Raw genomic sequence first — 26,459 nt, 5'->3', positions numbered from 1 at the left:
GTAAAATCAAGCAGCTTTTATTACAATGAATTCAGAATGTCTTCTAAAGATGTGTAATTCACATTGTGTAAATCTGCCTCCCAGAATAAACTGGAAATGAAGAAATACATTTATGCAAGGTTTAGGTACACTGGCAGTTTACTGTCAGAACATGTGCCTTTAAGCACATATACAAGTGCCACTGAAGTCTCAGGTGCCTCATCAGCTTCCATCTCCTGCTTTGCTGACTTGAGCAGGTACTTTAAAATGAAGCCAGAGATGTTATGAGCTGCAATCTCTAAAATTAAACTTCTCCACTGCTAGTGGCTCAGTGATTTCCATATCAAAGGCACTTAGGTGGCAGCTGAAGAGATGGCTTTTCCCAGTCTGTCACTGCAAGAAGGTCTTTGGTGCTGTCACTTGGCTAGGATTATGGCAAGAAATAAGCACCACCGTAGGGCAATTCATTCCCCTTGTCTCACACATCTATTTCAGGATGACAGGACTGGCTTCCAGAGGTACCTATTTCTGTCTTGACTGTAAAGAACCTGGTGTGACTAGCTCAATCCTTTTAGAAGGCATCCCCACTAGACTCACTGCTTTCAAGTCAGGGCAGATGCTTTTCACTCAGTATGTTATTTATAACACGAATCAAGACTGTGTGGATATAGCATAAAATAGAGCCTGCATTCTGAAGACTAAAAGAAGCGTAAGTGGAAAAGGAATGAATATTTCTTTTCTCAAGTATTTCTGTCAGTTGGCACAGCTTCGTTGACTGCTGCATTCCTATTTGGGATCCAGCCTTATTCTGGACTTCAAGTTGAAGCTATGCTCCTACAGGGCTGACAGATACACCCGTGGCTGTGCCACAGGTACATCAGTGGCTGTGTCACACAACTTGGGAAGCCAGAGAAATGCCAGCATGGACTGTATTCACACCTTCATTGGCAAGACACGTCTAAGGATGCTGTCCTTGGGATAGGAGCCTGCCTCTACTATTTCATTAGCAGGGTCTGCATAGAGAATGGCTGAAAACAGTTATGTGCTAAGAAACCCAGGGAAGAATTAAATGCTAACTTCTTCCTACTCATTATTTCCTACTTATGTTATTGCTGAGTGTTTCATCCCTGCAATTGTGTGAATATGTATGTTTTAGTCAGGCATCTACTGGCATAACTGAGATGAGGCTTCTGGTGTAAAACAATGCCCTCTATTAAAGAAATAAGTCATCAAATAAGGGCATCTATAAATAGAAAGGGTTGTAAAAACAAATAGGGGAAAGCATCTGGTTTGCAGCATCTTTGCACAATTTGCAGTAGCTAAATCTGGAGTCAATTAATGACCTGTTTATTTTCCAAAAATTCAGTAAAATGCCTTGGCAAAAACTTAATCTGTCTCTGGAGAACATCTTACTTCCTTCCATATGTTCCCCGATCTGTCACAGCAATAAACTTCTTCCCAGTTTGAAGATCCCTAATGATTGCACCAACTGATGCTTTCCATAAAAGAAGAGATAATGGTTCCAGCCCTCTACAAGCCACGATTCTCCATTAAGAGAAAGCAATGCGAAGGAATACAAGAGCAAGTGAGCGCCCTGTGTTACAGCCTCTATTGTGACCTAGAATCCAGAGATTTAAAACAGTTCCTACCTACAATTCATCCCAGCTGTTTTATAATCCCTCTGAATTTGATAGTTTCTTTAAAATTCTGCCATGCCATGATTAATGTATATGCCTTGGCTTTGTAAACACTTGTCCTGCTGTCCTTGTTTTTTAGGGTGCCTTCCAAAGAAACAGCTTAGGCCATTTAGTAACTATGCATGTTTATGGTTTTGTATAAAACAAACCAGATGTTTCAGAATCAATTTTATTTGGTGTTGTCTTGTCTAACCTAGATTCTTAAATGTATTTGTCCTCTCTTTGAAACAGATTAGGTATAGTATCTTCTGTTATATTATATGTTGGAAATATGGATGTTCTGGTAACTTCCTCTTTCTGATGAACTCATATATCCAACCATACTAATTTAATAGATAATTTTTTTTAAAAGAATCTACTGTTGGTTTCGAAGTTAAGTATAATAAAACAGACTAGTCCACATGATTCAAATATTTAATAATTTAAATTTATACTGCATTTAAGTGCTCTACTGAAATCAGACCATAATCAAATTATCAGTTTGGTTCTGAAACAAAGCACTTGGAGCTGTTAGGGATAGGCAGAGACTGCAAATATAATTACAAAAATACTCATCTGCCAAGCTGATATAAAACTATGTTTCTGATTCTCTGTGGATTAATATTTCTTTATGTTCAGGACTGATGGAGTGGGTCAGGTCAGGATGATGAGTGGGTCAAGCCATCCTTACATCAGAATTCAGGGTGTTTCTGTTGATTTTAGAGAAGTTCTTTATTTTCCTCAAAGTGACTGGCAGGAAAACAAATGATCCAAATCTTTAGCTGCTAATGAAGCTGTAAAAGTTTCTTCCCAGGAAAGACTCTGGGAAAGTCCCAAACACCTCACCATGTGGCAGAAATTCATGAAGAGGCTCAATGTATGTATGTATGTTTGGTTATGCACATTAAGGGTCAGTACTGACATTTTGAATTTTCACTGTGTCTTTTGGGTAATACAATTTCCCAGTTTATTCAAAAGAAGCTGGTGGGCTCAATGCCGTCATGGGGCTTGAAAATTCTCAACTAAGAAAAGTAAGAGAAGATATGTTAAAAGTAAGTGAAGCAATAAATAATGTAGAAAAGAGGAATCAGTCGTGATTTTTACCTTCCTATGATATCAGAAATACAGTGATGCTGAATAAAAGTTTAAATCTACAAATTAATGCTTAACAATTGAAGAGAAATGTGTGCTGCACATTTGTTTTACTTGCAAGTACATGATTTGAGTCACTAGTTATACTGTTACCCAGCAGGCCACCACCCATCATTTTTCTTTAACTACCAACGCCTCTAGCAGCTGAGCTATATATTGTGTGATTAATTTCTGCTACTTTGTTTAGTGAGCTATTCTGAAGATGAACATTTACCTTCTCTCAGATGGTGACTTCCACAAAAGGAAGTGGTGCTGATCTTTGCTGAAAATCCTCACTTCATCACACCTATACAAACACCCTATCCCCTGTGACTGGGGCAGGGGCCGGGAGCAAAGGATTTAACTCAGCGTAACTGAAACAAGGAGCCTTAAGCCTCCAGACCTAGCATGACAGCAGCTGGCTGGGGGCCACAAATATAAAAGATGCCCTTAGGGAGCACTGGTGAGCAGGGTGTGGCACAGCAGTGTGCAGGAAGGTGCAGAGGCAGCGCCAGCCCAGCCAAGGAGCAGTGGTACCCACCTGGCAGAAAGCCAGGGCCTCGCTCAGCTTCACACCCGGCACGGCTGGCACAGCTGCCCAGACAGCTCTGGCAGGGACACACTGCCAGTACTGGGTGGCACCTGTGAGCACAGCTCTGGGAGGGTGCCCAGGTGGAGGAACTTCTCTGCCTAATGACAGGATGAGGGGATCAACAGCCCACCCGAGCTGTATCTCACCTACAGCCACAGCATGGGCAACAAATAGGAGCAGCTGGAAGCCATTGTACTGCAGGAAAACTATGACAGAGTTGCCTTCACAGAGATGTGGGGATGATTGCTGTGGTGAGTAGCTGAAGACTCTTCAGAAAGGACAGGCAAGGAAGGAGTGCTGGTGGGATAGCTTTGTAGGTTACAGAGAGTTTTGATTACCCAGAACTTGATGACAGTGATGATTGGGTTGAGTCAGGGGGAAGAATCAGGGGGAAGGCCAAGAAGGCAGATATCCTAGTGGGACTCTGCTGTAGACCACCCAAACAGGATGAAGAGTCAGAAAAAATATTCTATAAGCAGCTGAGAAAAGTTTCACAATCACTAGTCCTTGTTCTAAGGGGGGACTTCTGCTCACCAGACATCTGGAAACAAAAGAATCTGGCACTTGCCATTATTAAACTTTGTATTGTTGGTGATTGCCCAGCCCTCTATCAAAATATCTTGGCAGGGCCTCTCTGCCTTTGAGGACGTCAACAGCTCCTCCCAGTTTAGCATCATCAGCGACATAGTATACCTTCAAGTTCTGCATCCAAGCTGCTATGAAAACATTGAAGAACACTGGCCTCTCTATCTTACTGTATGCAGGGAGAAACATAGTGACAAAGGACGAGGAAAAGGCTGCAGTACTTAATCCCTTCTTTGCCTCAGGTATTCGAGAGTAAGACCGGTTGTTAATGGAGTACTCAGCTCCCTGAGGGCTTTATTCTGCTCCCTGACTGGCACAGGGAGCAGAATAAAGCCCTCATAATCCCAGGGGAAATGTCAGCAACCACTTAGATACACACAAGTCTATGGGACTGGATAGTATCCACACAAAAGTACTGAGGCAAAAGTTCTCACTGAACCACTTTCCATCATTTACCAGCAGTTCTGGCCAAGTGGGCAGAGCTGACTGGAGCTGATTGGAGATTAGCCAACGTGACACCCACTTAAAAGGTCAGAAGGAGGATCCAGGGAACTACAGTTCTACCTCAGTGTCAGGGAAGGTCATGGAGCAGACCATCTTGAGTGCTGTCACTTGGCACGTGCAGGATAACCAGGGGATCAGGCCCAGCCAGCAGGGGTTTATGAAAGGCAGGTTCTGCTTGATCAGCCTGATATCCTTCTGTAACAAGGTGACCCACTTAGCAGATGAGGGAAAGGCTGTGGATGCTGTCTACCTGGACTGTAGTAAAGCCTTTCAAAGCTTTTCCCACAGCATTCTTCTAGAGACACTGGCTGCTTATGGCTTGGACAAGTGCACTCCTTGCTGGATAAAAAACTGGCTGGATATCTGGCCCCAGAGAGTGGTGGAGAATGGAGCTACATCCAGCTGGTGGCTGGTCACCGGTGGTGTTCTCCAGGGCTTAGTATCGGGGCCAGTTCTTCTTAATATCTTTATTGACAATATGCACAAGAGGATTGGGTGCACCCTCAGTCAGTCGGCAGGTGAGGCCAAGCTGGGTGGGAGCACTGATCTTCTGGAGGGCAGAAAGGTTCTGCAGAGGGATCTGGACAGAAAGGGTTGAAGGGCTGAGGCCAGTTGTGTGAGCTTCAACAAGGAGAAGGGCAGTGTCCTGCACTCGGGTCACAACAAGCCCATGCAGCACTAGAGGCTGGGGGCAGAGTGGCTGGGAAGCTGCCCAGTGGAGAAGGACCTGGGGGTGCTGGTGACAGCCACAGGACATGATCCAGAACATGCCCAGGTGGTCAAGAAGGCCAATGGCCAGGAGGGTTTGTACCCCCATACTCAGCACTGGTGAGGCCACACCTCCAATCCTGTGTTCAGTTCCGGGCCCCTCACTACAAGAAGGACATTGAGTGGCTGGAGTGTGTTCAGGGAAGGGAAACAGAGCAGGGGAAGGGTCTGGAGTGCAAGGCCTATGAGGAGCAGCTGAGGGAGCTGGGGGTGCTCAGCCTGAAGAAAAGGAGACTCAGGGGAGAACTTACCACTCTCTACAACTACCTGAAAGGAGGGTGTAGTAAGATGGGGATTGGCTCTTCTTCCAAGAGAGAGCAGCCTCAAAATACCCTAGGGGAGTTTTAGATTGGATATTAGGAAAAATTTCTTCAACAACAGGGCTGTTAGGCATGAGACTGCCCAGGGAATTAGGGGAGTCACCATCCCTGGAGGTATTAAGATGTGTTGGTGGCAATGAGGGACATGTTTAGTGGTGGACTTGGCAGTGCCGGGTTAATGCTTGGACTTCATGATCTTAAAGGTCTTTTCTAGTCTAAATGATTCTATGACTTTATTTACAATTTAAAGGATTTATTGAACCAAGGCAATCTTTTGGGAGTGTTTTTAAACACTACTTCCTAAATTTCAAATGAGTATCATATGCATAATGAAATTGCAATATTTTAATGTTACTCTTTAGTTTTGTGCCTTGAGATAGATGGTTACATATTTGTTTCTGAAGTAACATTTGCAAGTTGGGATTGTAGCAAAATATTTGCTAAAAAAGAGTGTGAATAGTTCACAGACTTGTCAGAATCCATCTGTTTGTGTCTATTAATGGGTACATTCCCAGCTGTGGTCTTTCTAATGTAATAAATAAAAAGTTTCTTTCTTACTATAAATCCAATGGCTCAAATCTCCTTGTAAAATTGATTTATTTCAATAAAAATCTGTACTTATGTTAAAGACACCTCTTAAAATGAGCATGACCATGAGATGCCATTTGCATATCATTTCAGCAGCCATCTGACACATAAACGACTCAGTCTTAAATAATTTGCTACAGCATTTTTCTGGTTAAGCCGTGGAAGAGCGCGCCATTCAGACCAGGATGAGAGGGACAGGGATGGGAAAACACAGGTGTATTTAGCACTGGAATGAAAGGCACATCCAAAATAATCTAAAGACTGGGACAAATGCTTAGTCCTCACTCCTTCATGCAATGAATCCAACACAAATTTACACAGGTCTGCACACACTTTAGAGAAGTCCGACCTATGAACCAATGCAGGAAGTTCCTAAATCTTTAGGAATCTTTTTTTGTAATGCTGTGTGTATTTTTTTTTTTTGTACTTTGACTGAGAGAAATTACATTTCTACCTTTGGTTTTGATTTATCTCTTGCACCATTCTCTTAAGCTATCCTTATGAAGCTACCTTGCCCTTATCCTATGCAGCTACCCTACATTTCTTCATAAATTGCAGCAACAGAAGACCATACACAAAGACATTTCAAACTAATTTTTGCTTAAATTCACAGACCTACATATGATCTAAGGTACATTTGAACTATGCTACTTTTCTGAGGCAATATCCCTTTAAATTCTTTCTGTAACAAAACCAATACTCCACTTTTGTGGCTGTCTTTTAAAGTGCTTCTGTATTAAATGACCTGTGAAGGTTCAGTGCCCTTCTGTGTCATCATGGCCTGGAAAACCAGTCCTCTCCAGAAAAAAATTCCTTGGTTTATCAAAGGACCAGTGCCATTCATTTAGCTCAGGCAACAGAAGAAATTAATTATCCCCACATTATTTTACATCTGTGACAAGTAAAATTTGTGAAGTATTTATAAAATTAAGCAAGCTATTTTGAAGTTAATGAACTTGTCTTGCGTCTAAAGAAATACCTACAGTTTAAACAACTTTTTGGTAAGTATAAATTTTAATTCATAGTGTTTTGAAATAGATTATGAATCAAATTCTTTCAGCTTAAAGAAAACCAACATTTATAAGTTCCAGTGCCTCCTCTTCCACTGTACTACAGCATGTTGCTGGATCTGTAAAAATGACTTCTGTAAAAAAGGTTTTATAGAAAATCTTTTCTATATACTTACTGTTGAACAACAACAAAGAAAGAAATCAGTATCTCTATGAAATAGTCCATTGAAATGCAATTCACTCTGGTGATTATATACAGCAGAGTATGCTTAGTTTTGATCACCATGCTAGCTGAAAACATCTTGCTCTTTAATTCTCATAAATTTTGTTCTACTTCTGTATTGCTAGGGCTCCTGGGTGGCACTCTATTCTTGAGGACAGAGGATGCCTTGAATATTGCACTGCCTTAACAAAGCCAGCTGTTGTGTCTGATACTGAGTGACGCAGATGGGTTCACACACTAATTGACATTACTGTATGTAAATTACTGCCCTCTACTGGAATGACTGGCAGAGAGTTTCACGTGAAATGGATGGCTTGTAAGGTAATTACATTGATTGTTGAAGCCTGGTGTTTTCTGGAACCAAGTGCCATGGATTCCGGGTGTTCCCGATCCCTTCTTGGAGCATAGCTGTTTGCTGCACACATATCTGCGTGCATTCAGCCTTTGCTTATTGGCAGTACAGGTTGCACTAGGATGGTCTGATTGTCAAAATATTTTCCTTTTTTAACTGTAAACAGGATGTGCAAAGGAGCTACAGAAATGCACTTCTCTGGTGAATGCCCTAATGTCAGTCAAGACAACTGATGCCCTGATGTCAGTCAACCTCCTACTATGTCGTATTTTTAAGCCTGTAATAATCAAAAGAAAATATCACAAATTCTTAATTAATTGAAAATAATATTCTCAAACCCAAATTTTCAAGAATGTAAGACAGGCACCACTTCTTTAAAATAATGAGGTTACTGATACTTACAGGAAATGGACATTTTACATAATGAAGTTTTTTCTTGGCTCTTCAGACTCCGAAGTTCACATTTTCTTTTTAAATTTGCTATGCAAATGTGCTTAAGTAGAAGTGAGTACATTCTCACTTCATTTCTCAATGAATTGTTACTCAAGGAGATGATTTTTAAAGGAGTTTTGATATATAGCAGCACAAGATTTGGCCATGGCATGACAGAAAAAGCAAAGAAATAAGGAACAGCAAAATAGAACATCTGTCTCTCAAGAAATCCAAGAAGTACAAAATATAAAAAGACAAATGCGAGTCAAAGCACTGCCATGAAACAAGGCCAATGCCTGGCAAGTATTGTACAAAATCAAATTGTTAAGTCACCTAAGTTCTCAGAATCCCTAGAAATATGACAATATGGGACATTTTGAAGGGTTTTTTCCATTAAAGCAAAAAGACAAAATTCAGAATTGGGACTTCATGATTCCTGAAACTAAACACTACATCCTACTGTAGCTGAGAAAGCAGAAGAAGAGGAGTCCAGTCTCCAGTGCCTTCCGGAGTCCAGAAATTTCACGTGTTTCAGAATTTGCTGGCCAGCCACCAATAGACTACTGATGCTCACTAGGCAGCTGAAAGTTTATTGTGGATATAAATGTTCCATATAAATGTTCTGGCATAGTTATTATTACACATACAGTCACTTGCACGGGGATATGGAAGAAGCCTATAGGATTTCAGGATATATATGAATAAATACAAAAACACCTAGTAAGAAATAACTGAGAAGATACATTATTTAATATGCCATGACTGATATAAAGAAGCAATCTTGGAATGGAAAAGCATCATCACTGTTTAATATCAGACAAATAAATTAAGTATTTTTATCAGTCTACATAAGCTCCTATAGATCTTAGAAAAATATGAGCACCAAAAACTGCATCTATCTAAACGTACATGAACTTCAACAGTATTGTGTTATATACTATGAATTGTTTCCAATATTTGGTCTGCAAACACCAGGATAAGTACAATGTTTACAGGAATATTCCATGAAGTCACAGTGTAGAGAACTGACAAGGTTGCAGCCTTCTTCTTGTCACATACAAGCATCTGCAGGTGGAATGAGCTGAGGCCACGTATATGTGCAGAGAAAAAAGGAGAAATATTTGTTTACTGAGAACTGAAAGAACCTTGTGAATGCTCAAGGAACCACGGAAAGCCAGTGGCAAAAAAAACCCAACAAAAACAAATCAAAACCCAAACCAAACAAACCCAAACCAAACAAAAAACTGTACTACAAAAAGGACTGACATAATAACTCTCTAGGAAAAAGAAGTGTACTTTCTAAAGATTAATGTGTCACTGAAATCTGTGAACAGACAAGCTCCAGGAAGAAGGAGACCTGTCAAGAACATTTTTTAAAGCTATCAAATAGAAACTGACTGACTCAAATGGTATCCAGTTCTATTGCCAGCACTGATTCCCCATTTTATCAGCTGAGATTTGTATCTCTTACTGTCAGGAAATTAGGTAATCAAAATTGAATTTATTTTAGGAAAATAATCACTGATCCAACTCTCTCTGATGAAGGCAGTACCCATTCAAATACTAAATCTGTGTATTAAATGTAAAACCAGAAGATGAATGCTGTTGTCACCCTAGGAACCTCTCCATGATCACTCCAAATCTTACATGGCAAATTGCAGAAGAGCCACAGGAACGAGTATGAGAAAAATACAGCTTTCTCTGGACTTTGAGACAGTGGGGAGTCCTTCATCACCCCCCCTTCACAGTCTCATGCTGATACAGAAATACTTGGCAGGTCAAGCATATTGGTATTTTTGTAATTGTACTTCTGGAATTAACTTCTTGTTGCTGAGGGTCATGAGAGCCTGGCAGCAGCAGAACTAACAATGGTGGTATTTTGCCACCACTGCCCCCTTTTCAGATTGGAACCACTGGCCTTCAAGCAGTGCCTGGGGAAGGAGATGGAACTTACAGGATATTGACATAACCCAGAAAACATAGGTGCAAAGAAAAGCCTCTTCATGCTTTATTAAACTAATCAAAAACCCCTCCTCACATTAATAGAGAATGTACAGCACAATTAATTTAATTTATGAGATCAATGACTACTTTTTTGGCTACTACATTTTCTTTAGGACTGAGAGCAGAAAATTTCCTGGCATGCCTGACCAAATGAATCACTCATAAGTCCCTTTCTTTCTTCCCTAAAGCACTCCATCATGAATAAAGAATGTCTTTCATAACTTTTCTCCTTGACAAAGGACAGTCTTTTCCCATTGATGGGGCTGGGTTAGGGAGGAATTTACACACATACATCTTATCAACATACATGAGAATCAGTATCTTGTACTCTCCAGTGCACTGGTGGGGACACACGACTGCAACATCTCTACTTTGCTTTCTAAAAATGTTATGTGCATGATTTTAAAATAGAACATAAAAGTATGCCCACCAAATACCACATTTTTCACATGTGCATCTCCCATACTCCTTAATTAAAACTGATCTTCCAAAATTATTTTATAAAAAAAAATCCACTTGTTTCATGAGTGACTTTAAGGTAGATTAATCTGCATTTGCACAAAGGTCTTAATTCAGAATAAATTATTACATTTATTATTACATTATTACATTTCACTAATGTAATAATACCAAGATGCAGCAGACTCAATGTTGATCCCATACTGGGACATCTGCCTTTGCTCAGGGGTTCTCATAGGGCCTGGGAGCCTGGTACATATATTTCCTTTGGGGTTTCCAGTGACTTCACCCCAAAATAAACTTCAGCTTTGCAGAATAAAAACTTCATAAACAAGTTCTGAAAAGGTTTAATTTTAAATTAAAACTAAAAACTATGAGAAAGCTATAGATTTGATGGTTCTTTAATTAGGCTGCAGAAACATAGCTGCTCTTGTCTCCATACTGGCATTTCAGAAAACTGCTAAAATTCACACAGTTCTTGTTGTGACCACTAGTTTTAGTTTTTTAAAACCCATTTTTCATTTCTGTATTCCCCAAGATCAACAGATCAGCAGGTGCCAAGGCACCTTGCTTTCTGAAGTGCAATTACAAATTTAGATTTGTTTATTTGCATCCAATAAAATCACAATAACCCACAAACCAACCACAAATTACTTTTGAGAGGAGCAGGTGCATTGCTTTGTCATTTTTGCAATGAATGTGACATTTACTTTCTGCTGGACAAATTATTCTCCATTTTCTACCTACATCAGATAATGTTCAGTTTCATCTTTGACATAAATGTATTTCAGTCATATTTGAAGAGACACTTGTAGCTGCTAATCAATTTATAAGGTCCTCTTTAACAGTTAAGGACACCTAAGAGTAGGACTTGTAAAGCTTTCCATTTATAGGTGTTAATTTTGGCTTATTTAGACTTCCTAGGGATTTTCTTTTACTCACAAGCCTGCCTCATTCCTGTTTCAGTTTTGGAGCTTCAGGTAATCCTTTTCTAAGAAAAAATTAGTCCATGGTATGTTCTCCCACCACACATTTTCATTCTATTGATTTGAGACATTCAGTGATTCATCATTTGGAAAAAAACCCTGCAACCTCACAGGGGAAGTTCAAGAGTCAGTTTAGCACTGGTGCCTGAAAAATCTGTCCAAAATTGGACAAATTAAAACAGCTTGAAATGTCAGTCTGAGCAAACCACTGGAGGTGTGGTGGAAAACTTGATCCCAAATTCCTTTTACCCAAAGCACAGCCAAGCCAAAAAAAAAGAGTGGGAGCACCTGAAACTGTTCCCCAAACCACCCCAGGCAGTGGCTTCTGGAGAGCTCTGTAGCTGAGTATGAGCTGGAACAGTGCTCAAGGGTGCCCTGTCTGATGGGCAATTGCAGCAGGCAGTAGAGAGGATGTCAATGGATAGATAAGAGAGATTTTGTACCAGAAGAGTTAGAGGAGATCAAGTAGGGATTTTATCTCTTAGAGAACACAGAACATACAAAGGATTGTGGGACATGAAGCTCAGGTGAGAAGAGATTTGTCAGAAAGACTGAGGGTGTATCTATGCCACAGACACAGTGGAGGCAGCCTTACAGAGAAGAAATCCTGACAGCAATCTGTGTAGATTGTTAAATAACAGCTCAAAGCCGAACTTCAGAAACTAGAGGCAAAGCTTTCTCTTATCAGAAGAATGCTAGGGTCACAAAATTAATTTTGCAAACTTCAGTAAGTATCAGAATTTAAGTCACCTGCTAAATTCTAACTCAGCCCTCTTTCTACTAGGTAGTAAGACAAAGTCTCATCTTCATCTGCACATGCAGTTTCCAAGAATCCTATCTGATGATGGGGTATGGTCACGTATCAGCCCTGCTGAAGCTCATGCAGTGGGAGACAGAAAAACCCAGGTTTCTGTGACTATGACAAGTAAATGTTGCCCCAGTGGCAGAGCACCTTCCATTCTTTGTTGTACACCAAGTGAAAGAAAATCTGACCAGACCACCAGAACCTGCAAGTTATTAATTCCCTAAGTGCAGTACAGTTAGACCCCAAATGCTGATTTGCTCAAAATGTTGTGCAACAGCAGCTACTGAGAGTCATAATTTGAATACTAAAGTAGATAATTCAAGTTCTAACTCTCAAGAGCTGATATTCTTGGGGTCCAGTCTCACTTTGCCTCTTGCTTCTATCTGTAAAATGGAAACAAATAACCTTGAAGCTTCTAGGAACAACTGAAACATTAATGTTATGACATATGCAAGCACCAGGCTCATGAACAGTTGAGGAAATTTATATTTCAGTGCTTAGTCCAGTATTTCAGAAAGCTGCAGTACAGAAGGCTCTAAGTTAAGAGATTCAGCAACAGGGATCATCACTTTCTGCAGTAAATGAGGCTGAAAAATTCTGAGCAACAAAGAGGGTGAGGTGATTGTGTCAGTCAATCATGTCAGTCATGACAATCCTACCCTACAAGGGGGGGCTGTGCAATACAGCAAAAGGGGTCCTTAACACTGATGTTTCCTGACTCCCAAGTACTGAATTTAAAAACAAAATTAAAATTTATTTTTATTTTCGTGTATAGTAACTGAAAGAATGCCAGATAGAAGGTGTCACTTTTCCCTTACGTTCAAGGAATGTAAGAACTGCAACTTGTGTTTTACTGTAACAGGTGATCATTATTTGAACAGGGATCTCAGAATTACTTTAGGTGATCACTGTAGGAGGATTTGCTAAATACCTGAGTCAAATTCCATAAACAATGGTTTTCAATAATGGCAAAGTGGTTTAGGATTACATTAAACCAAAAGTATTTTATACAACCTTTCAGGTAAATAGGCCCCCACAGGGAGTTAAAATTCTGGTACATTTCCCATTCACTTTGTCAATTCCAAATTAAACCATAAGCATAGTGGAAACAGTGTAAAATACCTCTGCAAAACTTACAAAAAGCACAAAAAACCCTGAGGGTGCAATTTTTGGCACTGTAGAGGGTACACCCATTGTTTGAAAAACAAATCCCAGTCAGTGAATCAGAAAAAGTGACTAAGAGTTGCTGGGCACCCCGGATCTGTCCTGAATAAGAGACAGTATGGAGCAGCCTTGTCCAGGAGCATGCCAGGAGCCAGGCTGCTGCTCATCACCTCTGCTGCAAAGGGTGAGGGAGGGAAGGAAGAAAGGAGCACACTGTAGCAGTCTTTTTATGCACAACCTACTTTTCCACAGCAACCCAGCCATGCTCTCTGCCTCTTTGGGAGCAGCTGAGTCAAAATTCAGCTCTCTCCTTGCTCTAGCCAGGATTCAGCTCCTTTCTTCAGCTCACACCCCTGCTGCCCAATAGTGTCCTGCTGCCCTCTGCTTCAGCCTGGATGCCAGGGTGGAAACTCTTCCCAAGGAGCACTGGGGAAAGCCCTGAGTAACCTGCTCTGCTCCCAGTGATGATCCTGCTCTGAGCTGGAGACTATACTGGAGAATTCCCAACACTTCATGCAACCCTAATGAGTATGTGATTTTTATGAATTACAAAAATGTGCTTGCTTTCTTTACAGGTGTATCTTGGGCAACTGGTGTCCTGATCCTTAACAAATAGATAAAAAACTAAAAGCAAGCCAAAAGAGCAACTATGTAAGTGCCTGCAAAAGTATCATCACAGCAAGGATTTAATCACAAGTTTTTATTTGGCTTGACAGTTAGAATATGACAGCACACTAATGATTAAAACTGCATTTAGTTTTGAGTATTGCTCTTGAACATTAGTTACCAGTTACACTGCTGCTCTGACTGTCAGTCAGAGCTGAACTACAACGCCAACTTCGAGGAAAAAGACGGAACTTGTATAACTATCTACCTGGTTGGGATCAGATCTATTGCAATGGAGAAGAAGCTGGGCTGGCAAACAGCAAATAGTTGACACATTTAGATCAGCCAAAATTTCCTGCCTTTTCATTAACAAAAGCTGGAAGAAGAGACCAAGGAATATATGCTGCAGCTATGCAGGTCAGCACAACAAACAAATATAAAAACAAGGACAAAAATGCCAGATACAGAAAAGCAACAGAATAAGAGGACATATCTGGCACCAGCAGACATTTGTACATGTTTCATTATGTTGTCAGATAAGTAATTTAATTAAACAGCAAGTGTATCAGTGTCTTACCAGAGTATTATGAATAGCACTTAAATTATGGCAGTGCATAAACCCAGGACATTAGTATTCTATCCACCTTAAATAAAAAGTTTTGACTCCATCAATTTTAATACCCAGTTGCTTTAAGAAGTTGGCTACAGTATGATGGCAGCCTGCCCAGGTTCTTTGCTCAATCAAGCAATAGTTGTCTTTGACTAAAAAAGAAAAAAATAGCCAACAGTATCCTTGCTGAATGTCTGCTGGCATCTGCTATCAAAATAGGAAAAAGGGACTTAAAAGAAAATTAAAAACTTAAAAGTTTAGTATTTTGGTTAACCATAATATTACAAAATAGGTCGTTTTAGTAATTCATTATTGAAGCTACCCAGTTTAGATTAATTTTTAAAAAAAACTACCATGCAATTTTTATCTATTACTTTAATTGTATGTACATAAGAACTAATGTGCTGTAGACATAGTCAGAAAACCTGCATCATTTACCTCTGTATTATACAACACAGCATGTCACAGTGCCCTAGGCAAGGTCACCAAACTCCTAACAATGCTGTAGTATGTGACAGAGGAATCCATCTTTACAAATTACACTTCATTATACATGATCCTGCTCATAAATCTTGATGTATCGTTTTCTAGTATAATAACTCTACTTTGCACTTGCATGTACATGTACTAGATATTCTAATCTAGAACTTCTAATTCACAGAGTACTTTACAAATACACACTGGGTGTATGCTTATGTGCATAAAGCTACTGTGCTGCTGCAATAGCAGTGCTCTAAATGAGACCCGACCTCCTGGAGCACCTGCCCTGCTCTGTGCCCTTCTGGTCCCCACCTGGGGATGGAAAAGCTGCAGGAGGCCGGTTTTCCAGAACAGGTAGGTGACCTGCAGCTATAGAAGCATCTGAAATGAAACAGACCATTTTTCTTTGGGAGTTGTGGTACTTCTCACATGCAAACCCTGTGAGGAACCAACCTGGTTGGTTAGACTTAGAACACTGATCGGAGGAGCAGGTGAGCCTGTTTCCCGGAGGCAAAGCCAACCCTCTTCGTTTCGGAGACGCTCAGAAGGTGCCCCCGACACGGAGCAAGGGGAGGCTTAGCCCCGCGCCCGAGTGCGTGTGTGAGCAGCCCGCGCTGCCCGCCGGCTCCCGGGCAGGTGCTGCCTGCAGGGGCCGTGGGCTGCGACCCGCCTGCCCCGCAGCCCGACCCGCCCGCACGCTGCCCGCCGCCTTCCTGCCGGGAGCTGCCCGTCCCGCCCGGCCGAAGCCGCGGGCTCTCCCCGCTCCGGCAGCGGAGATGGTGCCCCCATGCCTCCCTGGAGAGGGACCCCTCCGCGCCGCCGGGGCCAGGGCGTCCCCCGGGGCGTCCCCGGGCAGGTAGCGGCGGCCGCGGCGCGGCGGGGACTGACCTGCGAGCCGCCGCTCCCGGACATTCCTCCACAGCAAGTCCCAGGCTTTGGCGGTGGAGTCCCGCAGCTGCTCGCTCAGCGACCTCCGGAGCTGCGCCTTGGCCGGGAGGCGCTGGCTGCTCATCCTCGGCGGCTCCGCATGCCGCCCCGGGCAGCCCCGTTCAGCGCCCGCTCTCCTCGCCGGGGACGGGCGGCGGCGCCCACACGGGGCCGCGGGGCAGCCCCGCCGCGCCGCAGCCGCGTCACCGCCGCCCCGGGCGGGCGGCCCTTCCTTCACCTGAGCGCCGCCCGCCCCGGCCCCCGGGGCAGCGCTCCCGCCGCCAGCCTCCCTGCCTGCCTGCCTCCCTCAGCGCCCCGTCCCGCGCCCGCCGCTCTCCGCCCTCCTTTCCTCCCCCGCGCTGCGGCCCCCGCGGGGCGGGGAAGGTGCCCCGGGCTCCGGCCCGGCTCCTGCCCTGACCGGGACCCCGGGCCCTCGGGCTCGGGCACCACCGACGGACCGGGACCCCGCGCCTAAATTCCGTGACCCCGCTTGTGCCCGTGGGCCTCATTTGGGAACTGTCCGGCCAAGCCCCCGCGGCTGCCCTGCTGTCAGCTCCCGCTGCCGCCGCTACGCTCCCTGGACAGCGACCGGAGCTGCCCGCCGCCACCCCAGCCGTGCCGCCCCAGCCCTGCGAACGTTGCTCCGGGGACAGGTCGCCCGCCACGAGGTGACAGAAAACCTGGCTGGCAACGGGATGCCTTCCTCACGGGAGGCTGTAATAGGTGCTTCGCCCATGCTTCAACTTTTGCGGAAAGAAAACTAGGATTTTTTTTTTTTTCCCAGAGGCCTAGGTTCACCAACTCTCCACCCAAGATCAAGCCATAGTCCTTGCAACACAGCCTCTCCAGTTTCTTTCCCACTTTCTCTGCATTCCACCCACTTACTCTCCACCTCCTTCCCCCTGCATGATTTCTCTTGCGCTTTTGAAAAGGTTTCAAAATTAAACCCTGGCAGACACTTTTTGCACACTTTACAGACTAAAATGAATCCTGATTTCTTCATCCATAGGCTAGCCAGAAAGTAATAGCAGGGCCCTTATCCCATTTAGGAAAACCATTTTGTGTCTCTGTTTCTTCTGTGCTCTGGGAAATACTGTTTTAACAGTGTCCCCTTCCCTATCCTGGATGTTCCTCCAGCAGTCTGATAGCTGAGAAGGACAATGGCTGCTTCATTCCATTTAGTCACAATCAATTACTTACTGCTTGCTCTTTTGGCAGAGTATTTGTGATGTGCAAAGCAGAGGCTGATGTTCCTGCAAGTGAGTGCCCTACTCTGAAAGAGCTGCATGCTCAGGTAAAGCAGTCATGTTAAACATTATCGATATCCCCATCTTGTTTAGATTTAAACTGTAACTGCAATGTCAGAAGCTAAAAGCAACAGACAGATGTATTCCATGTTACCACTGTTAATAATGTCTTCTGCTTACTCTGTGGTGTGAATTTGTATTCCTTTGTCCCTGTTCTTAAGAGGTTCATCTAAAAAGGTTCATCTTAAACTACTCTACTTTAGCTGATGTAGTGGAGACAATGTGCTTGTCTGAAACTTTTACAGATATTGTATGTCACTCCTCTGCCTGCAATTCCAGTGTCCTCCAAATGACTGGACAAACACTTTTGAGAAAAGGGATGCCTTCCAGGGATGGATGCATTCAAGATCTGGAAGGGAGACAGCATAATTATGTAAATACTCCCACATCCCATGACCCAGAGCAAACACCTGCTGATGTTAATGGGAGAAGAGAGGATTATGGTTCCTACAATCAGCTCCTCTGCCCAGTAAATCTGCCTCTGACCTCTGCCTCTCTTTATTTAATCTCTCACCAACACAGCCATTACCAGTACATAAGACCTACTATGCCTGTTTACTGCCACAGGCTTTTATCAGTTAGGAACCAGGCAGAGATGAGAAATTAATTCCTGATACTGTACTCAGCTGCCCTATAAAGATGAGCCATGACACACAGTCTAAAAGTGAAATAATAAACTCAGTTTTGAAGGTTTTGTATCATACTGCTGTGTCACCACCCACAAACGTCAGTCAGTACTGCAACCTTCAGCAGTGCTCTTCTGGCAGCCACACTTGGATGCACCAACTTAGAGTGCCCTGCCTGTCTGGAAGATAGATATCCCTTTCTTCAGCAGCTGTCTGCCATGGCCAGAATGCAGCACTCGAACAAAAGATATTGTCTTCCCTTCTGCAGCATTTTTGAAGATCTTGCTTTATCAAAAATATCCCTAGACTTCCAGGTTTACTGAAAGCAGCTAATTAGTGACTAGATAGTGGCAATTGCTAATCCCATGTTATCTCACCATGAGTTACTAAGATAAACTGCAGTTATATGGCTGTATTTCATAATAAGCAACAGAACTGAACTGGCAAGCCTAGACCAAACTCTGTGGCAGGCACTGACAAAAATCTTACTAATTTCAGGTACTTTATTGTGGAAGACTAAATCCAGAGGCAAGATCAGATATCGTAGTTTTCTCCCCAAAGAAAACAGTGCTATTGAGTAATGAGAACACATCTCATGCAGCAACTGCCTATTCCTATTTTATGCTTTTAATCATAGTCAGCTGTTCAGAAGTCTAATTACCATCATGAGTATTTTTGATGTATTACACCTCATAGTAGCAGTTACACTAAGAGCTATTCTGCAGAAGAAGTTACAATAAGAGCTATTTTGCTTGAAGGAGGGTACATGTTAGGAATTATTCATAGGTTAAACATGCTTAATTTCCTTTCAGAATGTTAGAAAACCTGACAAGATGGTAAAATTCTGGTCTCTCACACATTTTGCATATGTTGGTTAAGTGTGTAAGTAGCCAGCTGATCAGTGCTTGTGTTTCCTGCTTGAAACATTCTGACATCCAGCACAAGATGGCTATCATTTCTGGGGGAAAGAAAAGGAAAGCACATTTTCCACAGAATATAGTTTTCCTGCTTGATACTAGTCTTGCCAAAATGGTTCTTTTCAGAGTAATTGCAATGAAACCACTGTGAACCAAGATGAAGAAAAAGGAGGAAGTTCCCAGCTGCCTTAAAAGAAGCTGAATTATTATATTTGTCTTTGCTCATTGATAACAGAATATTGGCAGGAATAAAAGTACTGTCTAAATCTTGAAGGCATATAAAATATTGGGGAAAAGTCTAAACTAGTTGTACCCGTGCTCTGATGCCATTGTGGCACAGAACTCTGATACATTAATTTTATATTTAGCAATTTATAGCTCCTTCCAATCACCATGGTAATTAAACACCAAGTTAATTGACACAGTGTAGTATTCTGGTCCCTAATTAGCAGGGTATTTTTAATTTGTTACAGATTCCATTATGCAGCCTGATGTAGTCCTAGTAAAGTAACTGTACACTAACTCCAATGCACCTGGTAAGAAGAGAATCAGACCAAAGGAAAGAGAAACATGACTACATATTGATTTGCCTTTTGTAAACTACTGAAAGACTATGATAAAAGTGCAACTTCTTTCCTTTCCATCCTCTTGTCTTTAATTATCATGAGTCAGGATTTTTTGTTAGCTTTATCACCTCACAGTATTTGCCTACATGTAGAAGAACAAAACAAGATATGTCATGTGGAGGAAAATGTGGGAAGAGTGCATCCTTGGTTACTATGTGCTGTTTAGAGGACACAGACTCCTTACCCTAGTATCTCTTAGAAAGTAAAACTAAAGCAAAAGAGGAAATAACAGGATCTACAAGACCAATTATGTAGTCTGATGCTAATAAGTGCAATGCCAAATTTTATAATTAATTTCATTCTTCAAGAACTGACTGTAATGAAGATTCTTGAAATTTACTATACCCAAAATGGTGTTGCTGTGCTTTTGTATCTTCAAATAGTAGCTCAGACAGCCTAGATATAAACACATCAAGTAATATTTATAACTTTGGCAGTGGTCTTTATGTCTTTGGGGGTCCTAGAGCTCTGGAATTTGTTTTCTTTCACAGCTTAAATGGTCTGAGAGGGATGTTGTAAGTCTGGGTTACCACTGGAAGGGAAGAAAAGATTTGAGGTTTTCCATTGCTTGTTTTCCTAACAGCAGACTCTGGTGAATTTCATACTAATTCTGTGGTTGAAGTTATGCGAAAAGCACCAAGGGCATATGAGTAGGTGTCCTCTTTGACATCTAAGTAAACAAACAAATATTTTGAATAGAGAAAAATAAGAATCGCTGTGAATGAGGACAAAATGTTCTAGCTTGTGCCCTGGCACTCTCTCCTTGTTTTTTTTTTTAATTTACATATACAAATTATCATAATTTTAAGGTAGCTTTAATGAGAACAAGTTATATATTAGTTTCACTCTTTTCTGATTTATCAAGAGATTGGCACCTATAAGTTCATCCTACTTCATTTCAGCTTTCTGAATCTCTGGGAAAGGATTTGCTCTGCACTTTGCCAACGGCAGAGCACTGCTGGCTTTCATTAGTGGGGGCCAAATTCTTTCACTTTTGTTCACAATGATTAATGCTGAAATAAATGGAACTTCTTGCAGTATTCACTGTGAACAGACTCTAAGTATGCTCAGATACAGACTACAGTAACAAAGTGTCTGCTGTTTGACTGTGCTCCCTCTCCCTTGCTAGAACAGGCATGGAGGGCATGGGGGGAAATTAAGCTTTAATTCTATTCATACGAAGGATGATACTTTATTGTTGTTATTATTAATAACAAATTGTTTTCTCAAAGTGCTTGGAAGCAAAAACTGGATGGAGCTAAAGTTCAATCTTTGACCTCAGGAGATAGCAAACTAAATATAAAACAGGATGCCGATGGAGAGAAGACCTGATTGGGTAGGAAGGGTGGAGTATGAGAGAGAAATAGAACAGTACTGGTCAGAGTAGTAACTGCTGGTACTTCTGGCACACCAGAATTAGTATCTGGAAGCACTGGTGCAAAGTGAGTTAGCAAGAGAGTCTCCAAGGAGGTTAATGTGGTATCTTTATATATTCAGAGGACCAACTTTCAAGAACAAGGGGCATTTTTAAAAAAAGCATGCAAATGTGTATTTGAAAACATAATGAGTAGACAGCAAAAGCTGGGATCCTGTACACAGACAGGCTGTGGGGAGAAAGCTTTTAATATTGAACAGATAGGTGAGGCAAGGGAAGGGCCTTCAGACCTCAGTCAAGCAGCCTCTACTTGATGCACCATAAAGGTGGGATGAGCTGCAATGAGCAGTGATGGAGAGAACTGCCAGGGTGTTTGCATTTGGGATGCAATGCAGCAGACCAGATTGCGTCTATCAAGGCAGAGTAAATGGGAACAAAAGTGAAATGGTAAATGTGGGATGAAATTTTTTTTCTACAGCAATCAAAAATTTTCACCTGGAAACCTCCGACAAAACCCATTGTTTCTTAAAGAATAAAAATTAAGAGAAATCATATATGTTTCTGGAAAATAAATGGGTTTTTTTTGGGTTTAACTCAGCAGGGTTTTCACATTCTGGCCAGCTTTAATGTGCACATTTCTCTCCATCTTGCATTCTGCTTATATCTAGCTTTTGCAGGCTATTTTTAAATAACCCCTCTACCTCTCCACTCTCTTGTACTAACACAGCCTAAATTGTCACAGGACATTATAAACTCCAGGAGAAGGTCCTGTGTGACAGGAGATATGTTATATATCTGTTATACATAACATATATAACAGATATATAACATACCTCCTGTTATAGGAGAATGGTGAAGAAGGGAAGAGGGAGGCAGCTGTGGTTCAAATGATGATTGGATGGATTGCCCCCTGAGTAAACAGGGCACTTCTATGGAACAGTAGACAACCAAGCTGATGCTTCAGCTGAAATTCTGAAGAATTGCAGCCACAAGAGCCCTTGCACATTTCTCAGATAACAGACAAGAGGAGCGGACAAAACAAACCAAGTGCCAATAAACTTTCACTTCCTTTCGTAAGATGCTCTGTGGACATCTTTAAATATATTACATTGAAGATATGAAGTCTTGTGCTGAGCAAAGCCAGTCTCTGTAGAAATAGCCAATGCTTCAATGATTAAGCAACTGGGAAAGTGGACTACATTTTATATGTGTAGATGTATTGGTTTTTTACTGGAGCTGAGCTTGAAATTTTGAAGTGATTAATGCCCTTGAATAAGGGAGCAGCTATGTTGAAACACAAAATGTCTCAGCACAGAATATTGCCCCTGTTCTTCTCATTTCAGCTTCTGGTGTCTGATTTTCCCCCTCCTCTTCAGTCACTTGACAAAAATATATTGTTTTAAACTACATCTTTCTTTGCTCTCAAAGTGCTCATTTCCTTAATATTGTATTGGGACCTTGTCTAAGCCACAATTTTTAATTTTTCTTTTCTAAACTTCCAACTGTTATTACCATCACAGTAGAAATAATTGGAACATTTGTGTAAAAAAGCCTTGCCTTGCAGCAGTCAATGGCAATTTAGCACACACCATAGCAGGATATTGGTTCAGAGACCTGGGAGCTTTTTCTCTTTCTTTTTTTTATAACTCTCCTGGATTACACAGGAAAACATGATCAATCTTGACAGCAGGTTCTAACAACAATGCAAGCAAATTGTTCCCCAAACGAATTTACTTGTGAGAGTAAGAACTTTTTTTCAGATACGCAAATACTTCTCTGCACACACACCTTTTGAGTAATCAGGCTACTGACTGATGGCAGCATACTGCCAAGTATCAGTATATTGCAACCTTCATCACTGGCCACACAACTACTATTTAAACTTGTTTAACAGATTTTAAATGTATACATTTGGTAGAATTAAAAAGCAATGGCACTCATGTTTTTGGCCAGTAAATAAAGAGTGTTGTGGCCAGTTGCAGTAGGGGATAGAATTTCAGGTAGGAAGATTAGAATGGCCAGAATCAAAATTTGGCTGGGGCCCAAGCCAATCCCTATTAACCTAAACTGTTCTACAGGATCTTGAATCACTAAAGCTGATTTTAAATTTCTTCTTGATTCCACAATAAAGAAGGGCTAATTGTCTGTCCAGAGTATTGTCTGAATCTCATTTGAAGTGAAGGCTGGTGACGATGTGATTGTAAGCATCATTTCCCACAGCTCCATTGGGAAGGTTTCCCAGCCGCCTCAGAGCCTGCCTAAGCCCACTCCATCACCCAGCTCTGGCATTACAGAACTCTCTGTTCCAGCAGGCTGAGTGGTACAGCCATTCCTGGGAGTATAAAGGAGCTTAAGCTTAGGAAGAATGACTGTTTCATGACATTTAACATATCTGGGTATTCCCACTGAGAAGCAGGATATTCATGCTGTGAAGAAGGGGCTGGACTAGGTGGATCTGCAGCTCTTTCTGTCCAAAAATATCCCTGTTTCTGTGAGAACATTTTGGTAGTGTCAGGCAGCACCTGTATTCCATTAACTCCAAAAGCATTTCAGTGTTTACAGTAACCAGGAAATGTCCATGTCTGTGTTATATTAACAAGTCAGCAGTAACAACTGCAGTTTCAGTTTTTAGAGCTATGCAGAGAAAGGTTTACTTTGAGTTGCTGAGGGTTTTACTTTTTTTGCTTGAAAAACAGAGGCCTGTAGTACTGCCCTTGAAACCATTACAGAAGGCTTCGGGAAAAAAGTTACCAAATGATGTCCAATAGCACTTCCTATAATCACGTAGGCAAAAGCATAGCTATGAATTGCAAGTCTCAAAAGTTCTTGTGACAACAAATTTGTAGGTCCTTCACCTTAGTATTTTTTGCTTGTACTCTTCCTGCCTACTGCATGTAAGGGGGTTTGCATAATGGCATAGTTTCATTCAAGATTCATTATGTTGGAAACAAAACTGTGTCATATTTTTATGTGGACTATACTACATATGCTCAGAGAGGTAAGCCATAAGGTGCCACCGCGTAGTAGGTAGCAGACTTTATAGGAGCAGTGATGTGGGGATAGAGAATTACAGTCTATGTAAAAGAACTCACCTTTGAGAAATTAAAGCACAACTTTTTTTAGTCTTCCAAATAGGCTCCAATTTCTGCATGCAAGAGGCAAAAAATCTTAGCTATGCACTCATGCGCTTTTCACATAACTGAATTTTAATAGTAAAATTAAATTACTATTATATAAACAGTAACATCAAAGACTATGGGAGAAAGCTAGAAAATATATTTTTCTTTTCTCTTTTGGATTGAAAATGGTACATTGTAAAGCAACTTAATTCCCAAGAAAGGCAGTAGCAGGGACTGCTCTGTACTTGGCCAAGCCTACCAAAGGTAGAGAGAGCTTGAGGAGGTTTTTCCTCATCACCTGCTGCTGTGTACACTGATGTGGCCAGAATGATAACAGAGTTCACAGCCACAGCTCTCTACTGAGTGTGCCACCCCTTGCCTGCCAGAAAGCACCATCTTTTTTATTTATAATTACTTGAAAAGGTGATTCCAGAAAGAACAGAGCAGGCTTCAGCTCCCCCTGAAACACTGTATTCAGCTGGCCTGATCCCCCTCTTATTAATAGGCACTTTTTTGAGACTCCACCAAGACCTTTCTTCTTGTCTTTATTTAAATGCCATGCAAATGAAGGAGATATGCATTCAGGACTATTCCAGGAGGCTAGAAAACATTACTTTGCTTGTATGTATTGCTGGTTCCAGAGTTCATTTTTTCAGTATTGCAATGATTTCTAGTGAAATCAGTTCCTAGAGATGATGTCGGAACACCTTTACAGTGCTGCAGGTACAGCTGTTGCTCATCTTGTTTACTTATGCTACTGTCATGCAGATTCATTCCAACACCTTTTTGTCATTTTGAGTTGACACAAATCTGTTCAGCAGTAATTACTTGAGATTGTTCTACATTTCAGGGAATATTTTTGACTCATTTACATTACAAAACCCCCTGCAAATTGCTAGGAGAATAGGTGCTAAAGGGATTATAACTCGACAGGATCTTACCACAGTGATAGCTTTTGAGACAGAAGATCAGTTAATTTACCTGACAGAGAACATTTATATTAAGTAATCCTTGGTTTGATCAAATTTATCAGATACATACTTTCATACTTTCAGTTCAGGCCTTAAAAATATGTGACTGTCAATGCCAAAGGCAAAAAAAGTGTCAGAAGTAAATATGGAAACCAAAAACCACTCTACTTCTTACTCATACTGGAGGTTATTCCCTATTTCTATTCTGAAATGTTGCTAAATAGTATTAAAATGATTTAAAGTACTTCACTGCTGCCAGTCAAGTCATAAAGAAAACTGTTTCAACTGGGAAACATTGTCCTTCTTTAGGACTTAAGTAGATTTGGGGTTATCCACCTCTTTCCTATCCTATAGCTTATCTTTTATAGCTGGGCAAGATAAATGCAAAATAGGTTGTATGTGCTACTAGAAAGTAGTAATAGGCTCTTCCTTTGCTTTGCACAAGTATAAATTACCCTTTTAATGCAGAATTGCTGAAACTTAGGGTCTTTTCAATCATCACCAGGGACAGCCTCCATTCCCCAAAGAAGTACTCTAATCATTCTTAAAAAAAACCCAACAAATCAACACCACAATTTAAACCAAACACTAGTGACAGTCTCACATTAATAGTGAAGTTATTAATTTGATGAAGTAACTGCAAAAATTGCCATATCCTTCACTGGAAAATTTCATCTAGTATGGGTACTCTCACCATGTTTATTAAGAATACATGAACATAAAACCCTCCACTTCCTGCTGATTTGATGATCCCAATTAATAGGGGAAAAAATTCCAGCACAGAGAGTGTGCTGCTGCTTCTGTATACTGCATATATTGGATATCCTTATGAAGGTGAATAGGAATTTAGTGCCACATTTTTTCTTGGGGCAAGTAAAATGATTCTATCTCCCCTGCTTACCATCCTTCACTGACTTCTCTGAATGTTTCTTTTTGTAGACATTTTTGTAATGTTGATGATGGTGGGCATCACTGTAATGTAGTTCCCTGAATTTACATGATTACATTATAATAACATCAATGCTAGTTTTTATATTTCATATAAATCAGTGTTTTATTTGCTCTCACAACTAGTGCTGCAAATTGAACAGCTGTTTTCACAGAGCAGTTTTAATTAAGCTGTCCATAATGCTGCCTAGATATTTTTCTGAGCTGGTAACACTTCATTAAGTATGCAGTATCAGTGAACACTTCAAATCATTCCTGAACATTACCTCACACTTTGGTAAATTGAAATCCCATCTTCACTGAGGTTGTCAAATCACCTTGTTTTGGTGATTTGAATTTGGTATTCAGAAATCTTTCTAATCCTCAGGA

The 26,459-nt window shown here is 41.3% G+C and overlaps 1 protein-coding gene across 5 annotated transcripts in view; it reads right to left on the bottom strand.

Annotated features, from left to right (window-relative positions):
* The window catches only part of STARD13 (StAR related lipid transfer domain containing 13), a 293,669-nt gene that overhangs the window by 124,897 nt on the left and 142,313 nt on the right, over positions 1-26,459 (bottom strand). Inside the window, exon 1 of one of the 5 annotated variants that reach the window (XM_071433939.1) lies at positions 16,163-16,487. The exons of the other annotated variants lie outside the window; for them this stretch is intronic. Within the exon in view, the coding sequence (XP_071290040.1) occupies positions 16,163-16,286 (124 nt within the window). The 5' untranslated portion in view covers positions 16,287-16,487. Of the gene's footprint in view, positions 1-16,162; positions 16,488-26,459 lie in introns of those variants that run through there. 5 annotated transcript variants of the gene reach the window in all.

The sequence above is a fragment of the Agelaius tricolor genome, unplaced genomic scaffold (genome assembly GCF_023055355.1).
Source record: "Agelaius tricolor isolate 1412-34295 unplaced genomic scaffold, bAgeTri1.0.p SCAF_9, whole genome shotgun sequence".
Lineage (NCBI taxonomy): Eukaryota > Metazoa > Chordata > Aves > Passeriformes > Icteridae > Agelaius > Agelaius tricolor.
This window is presented reverse-complemented; position numbering and strand designations above follow the sequence as displayed.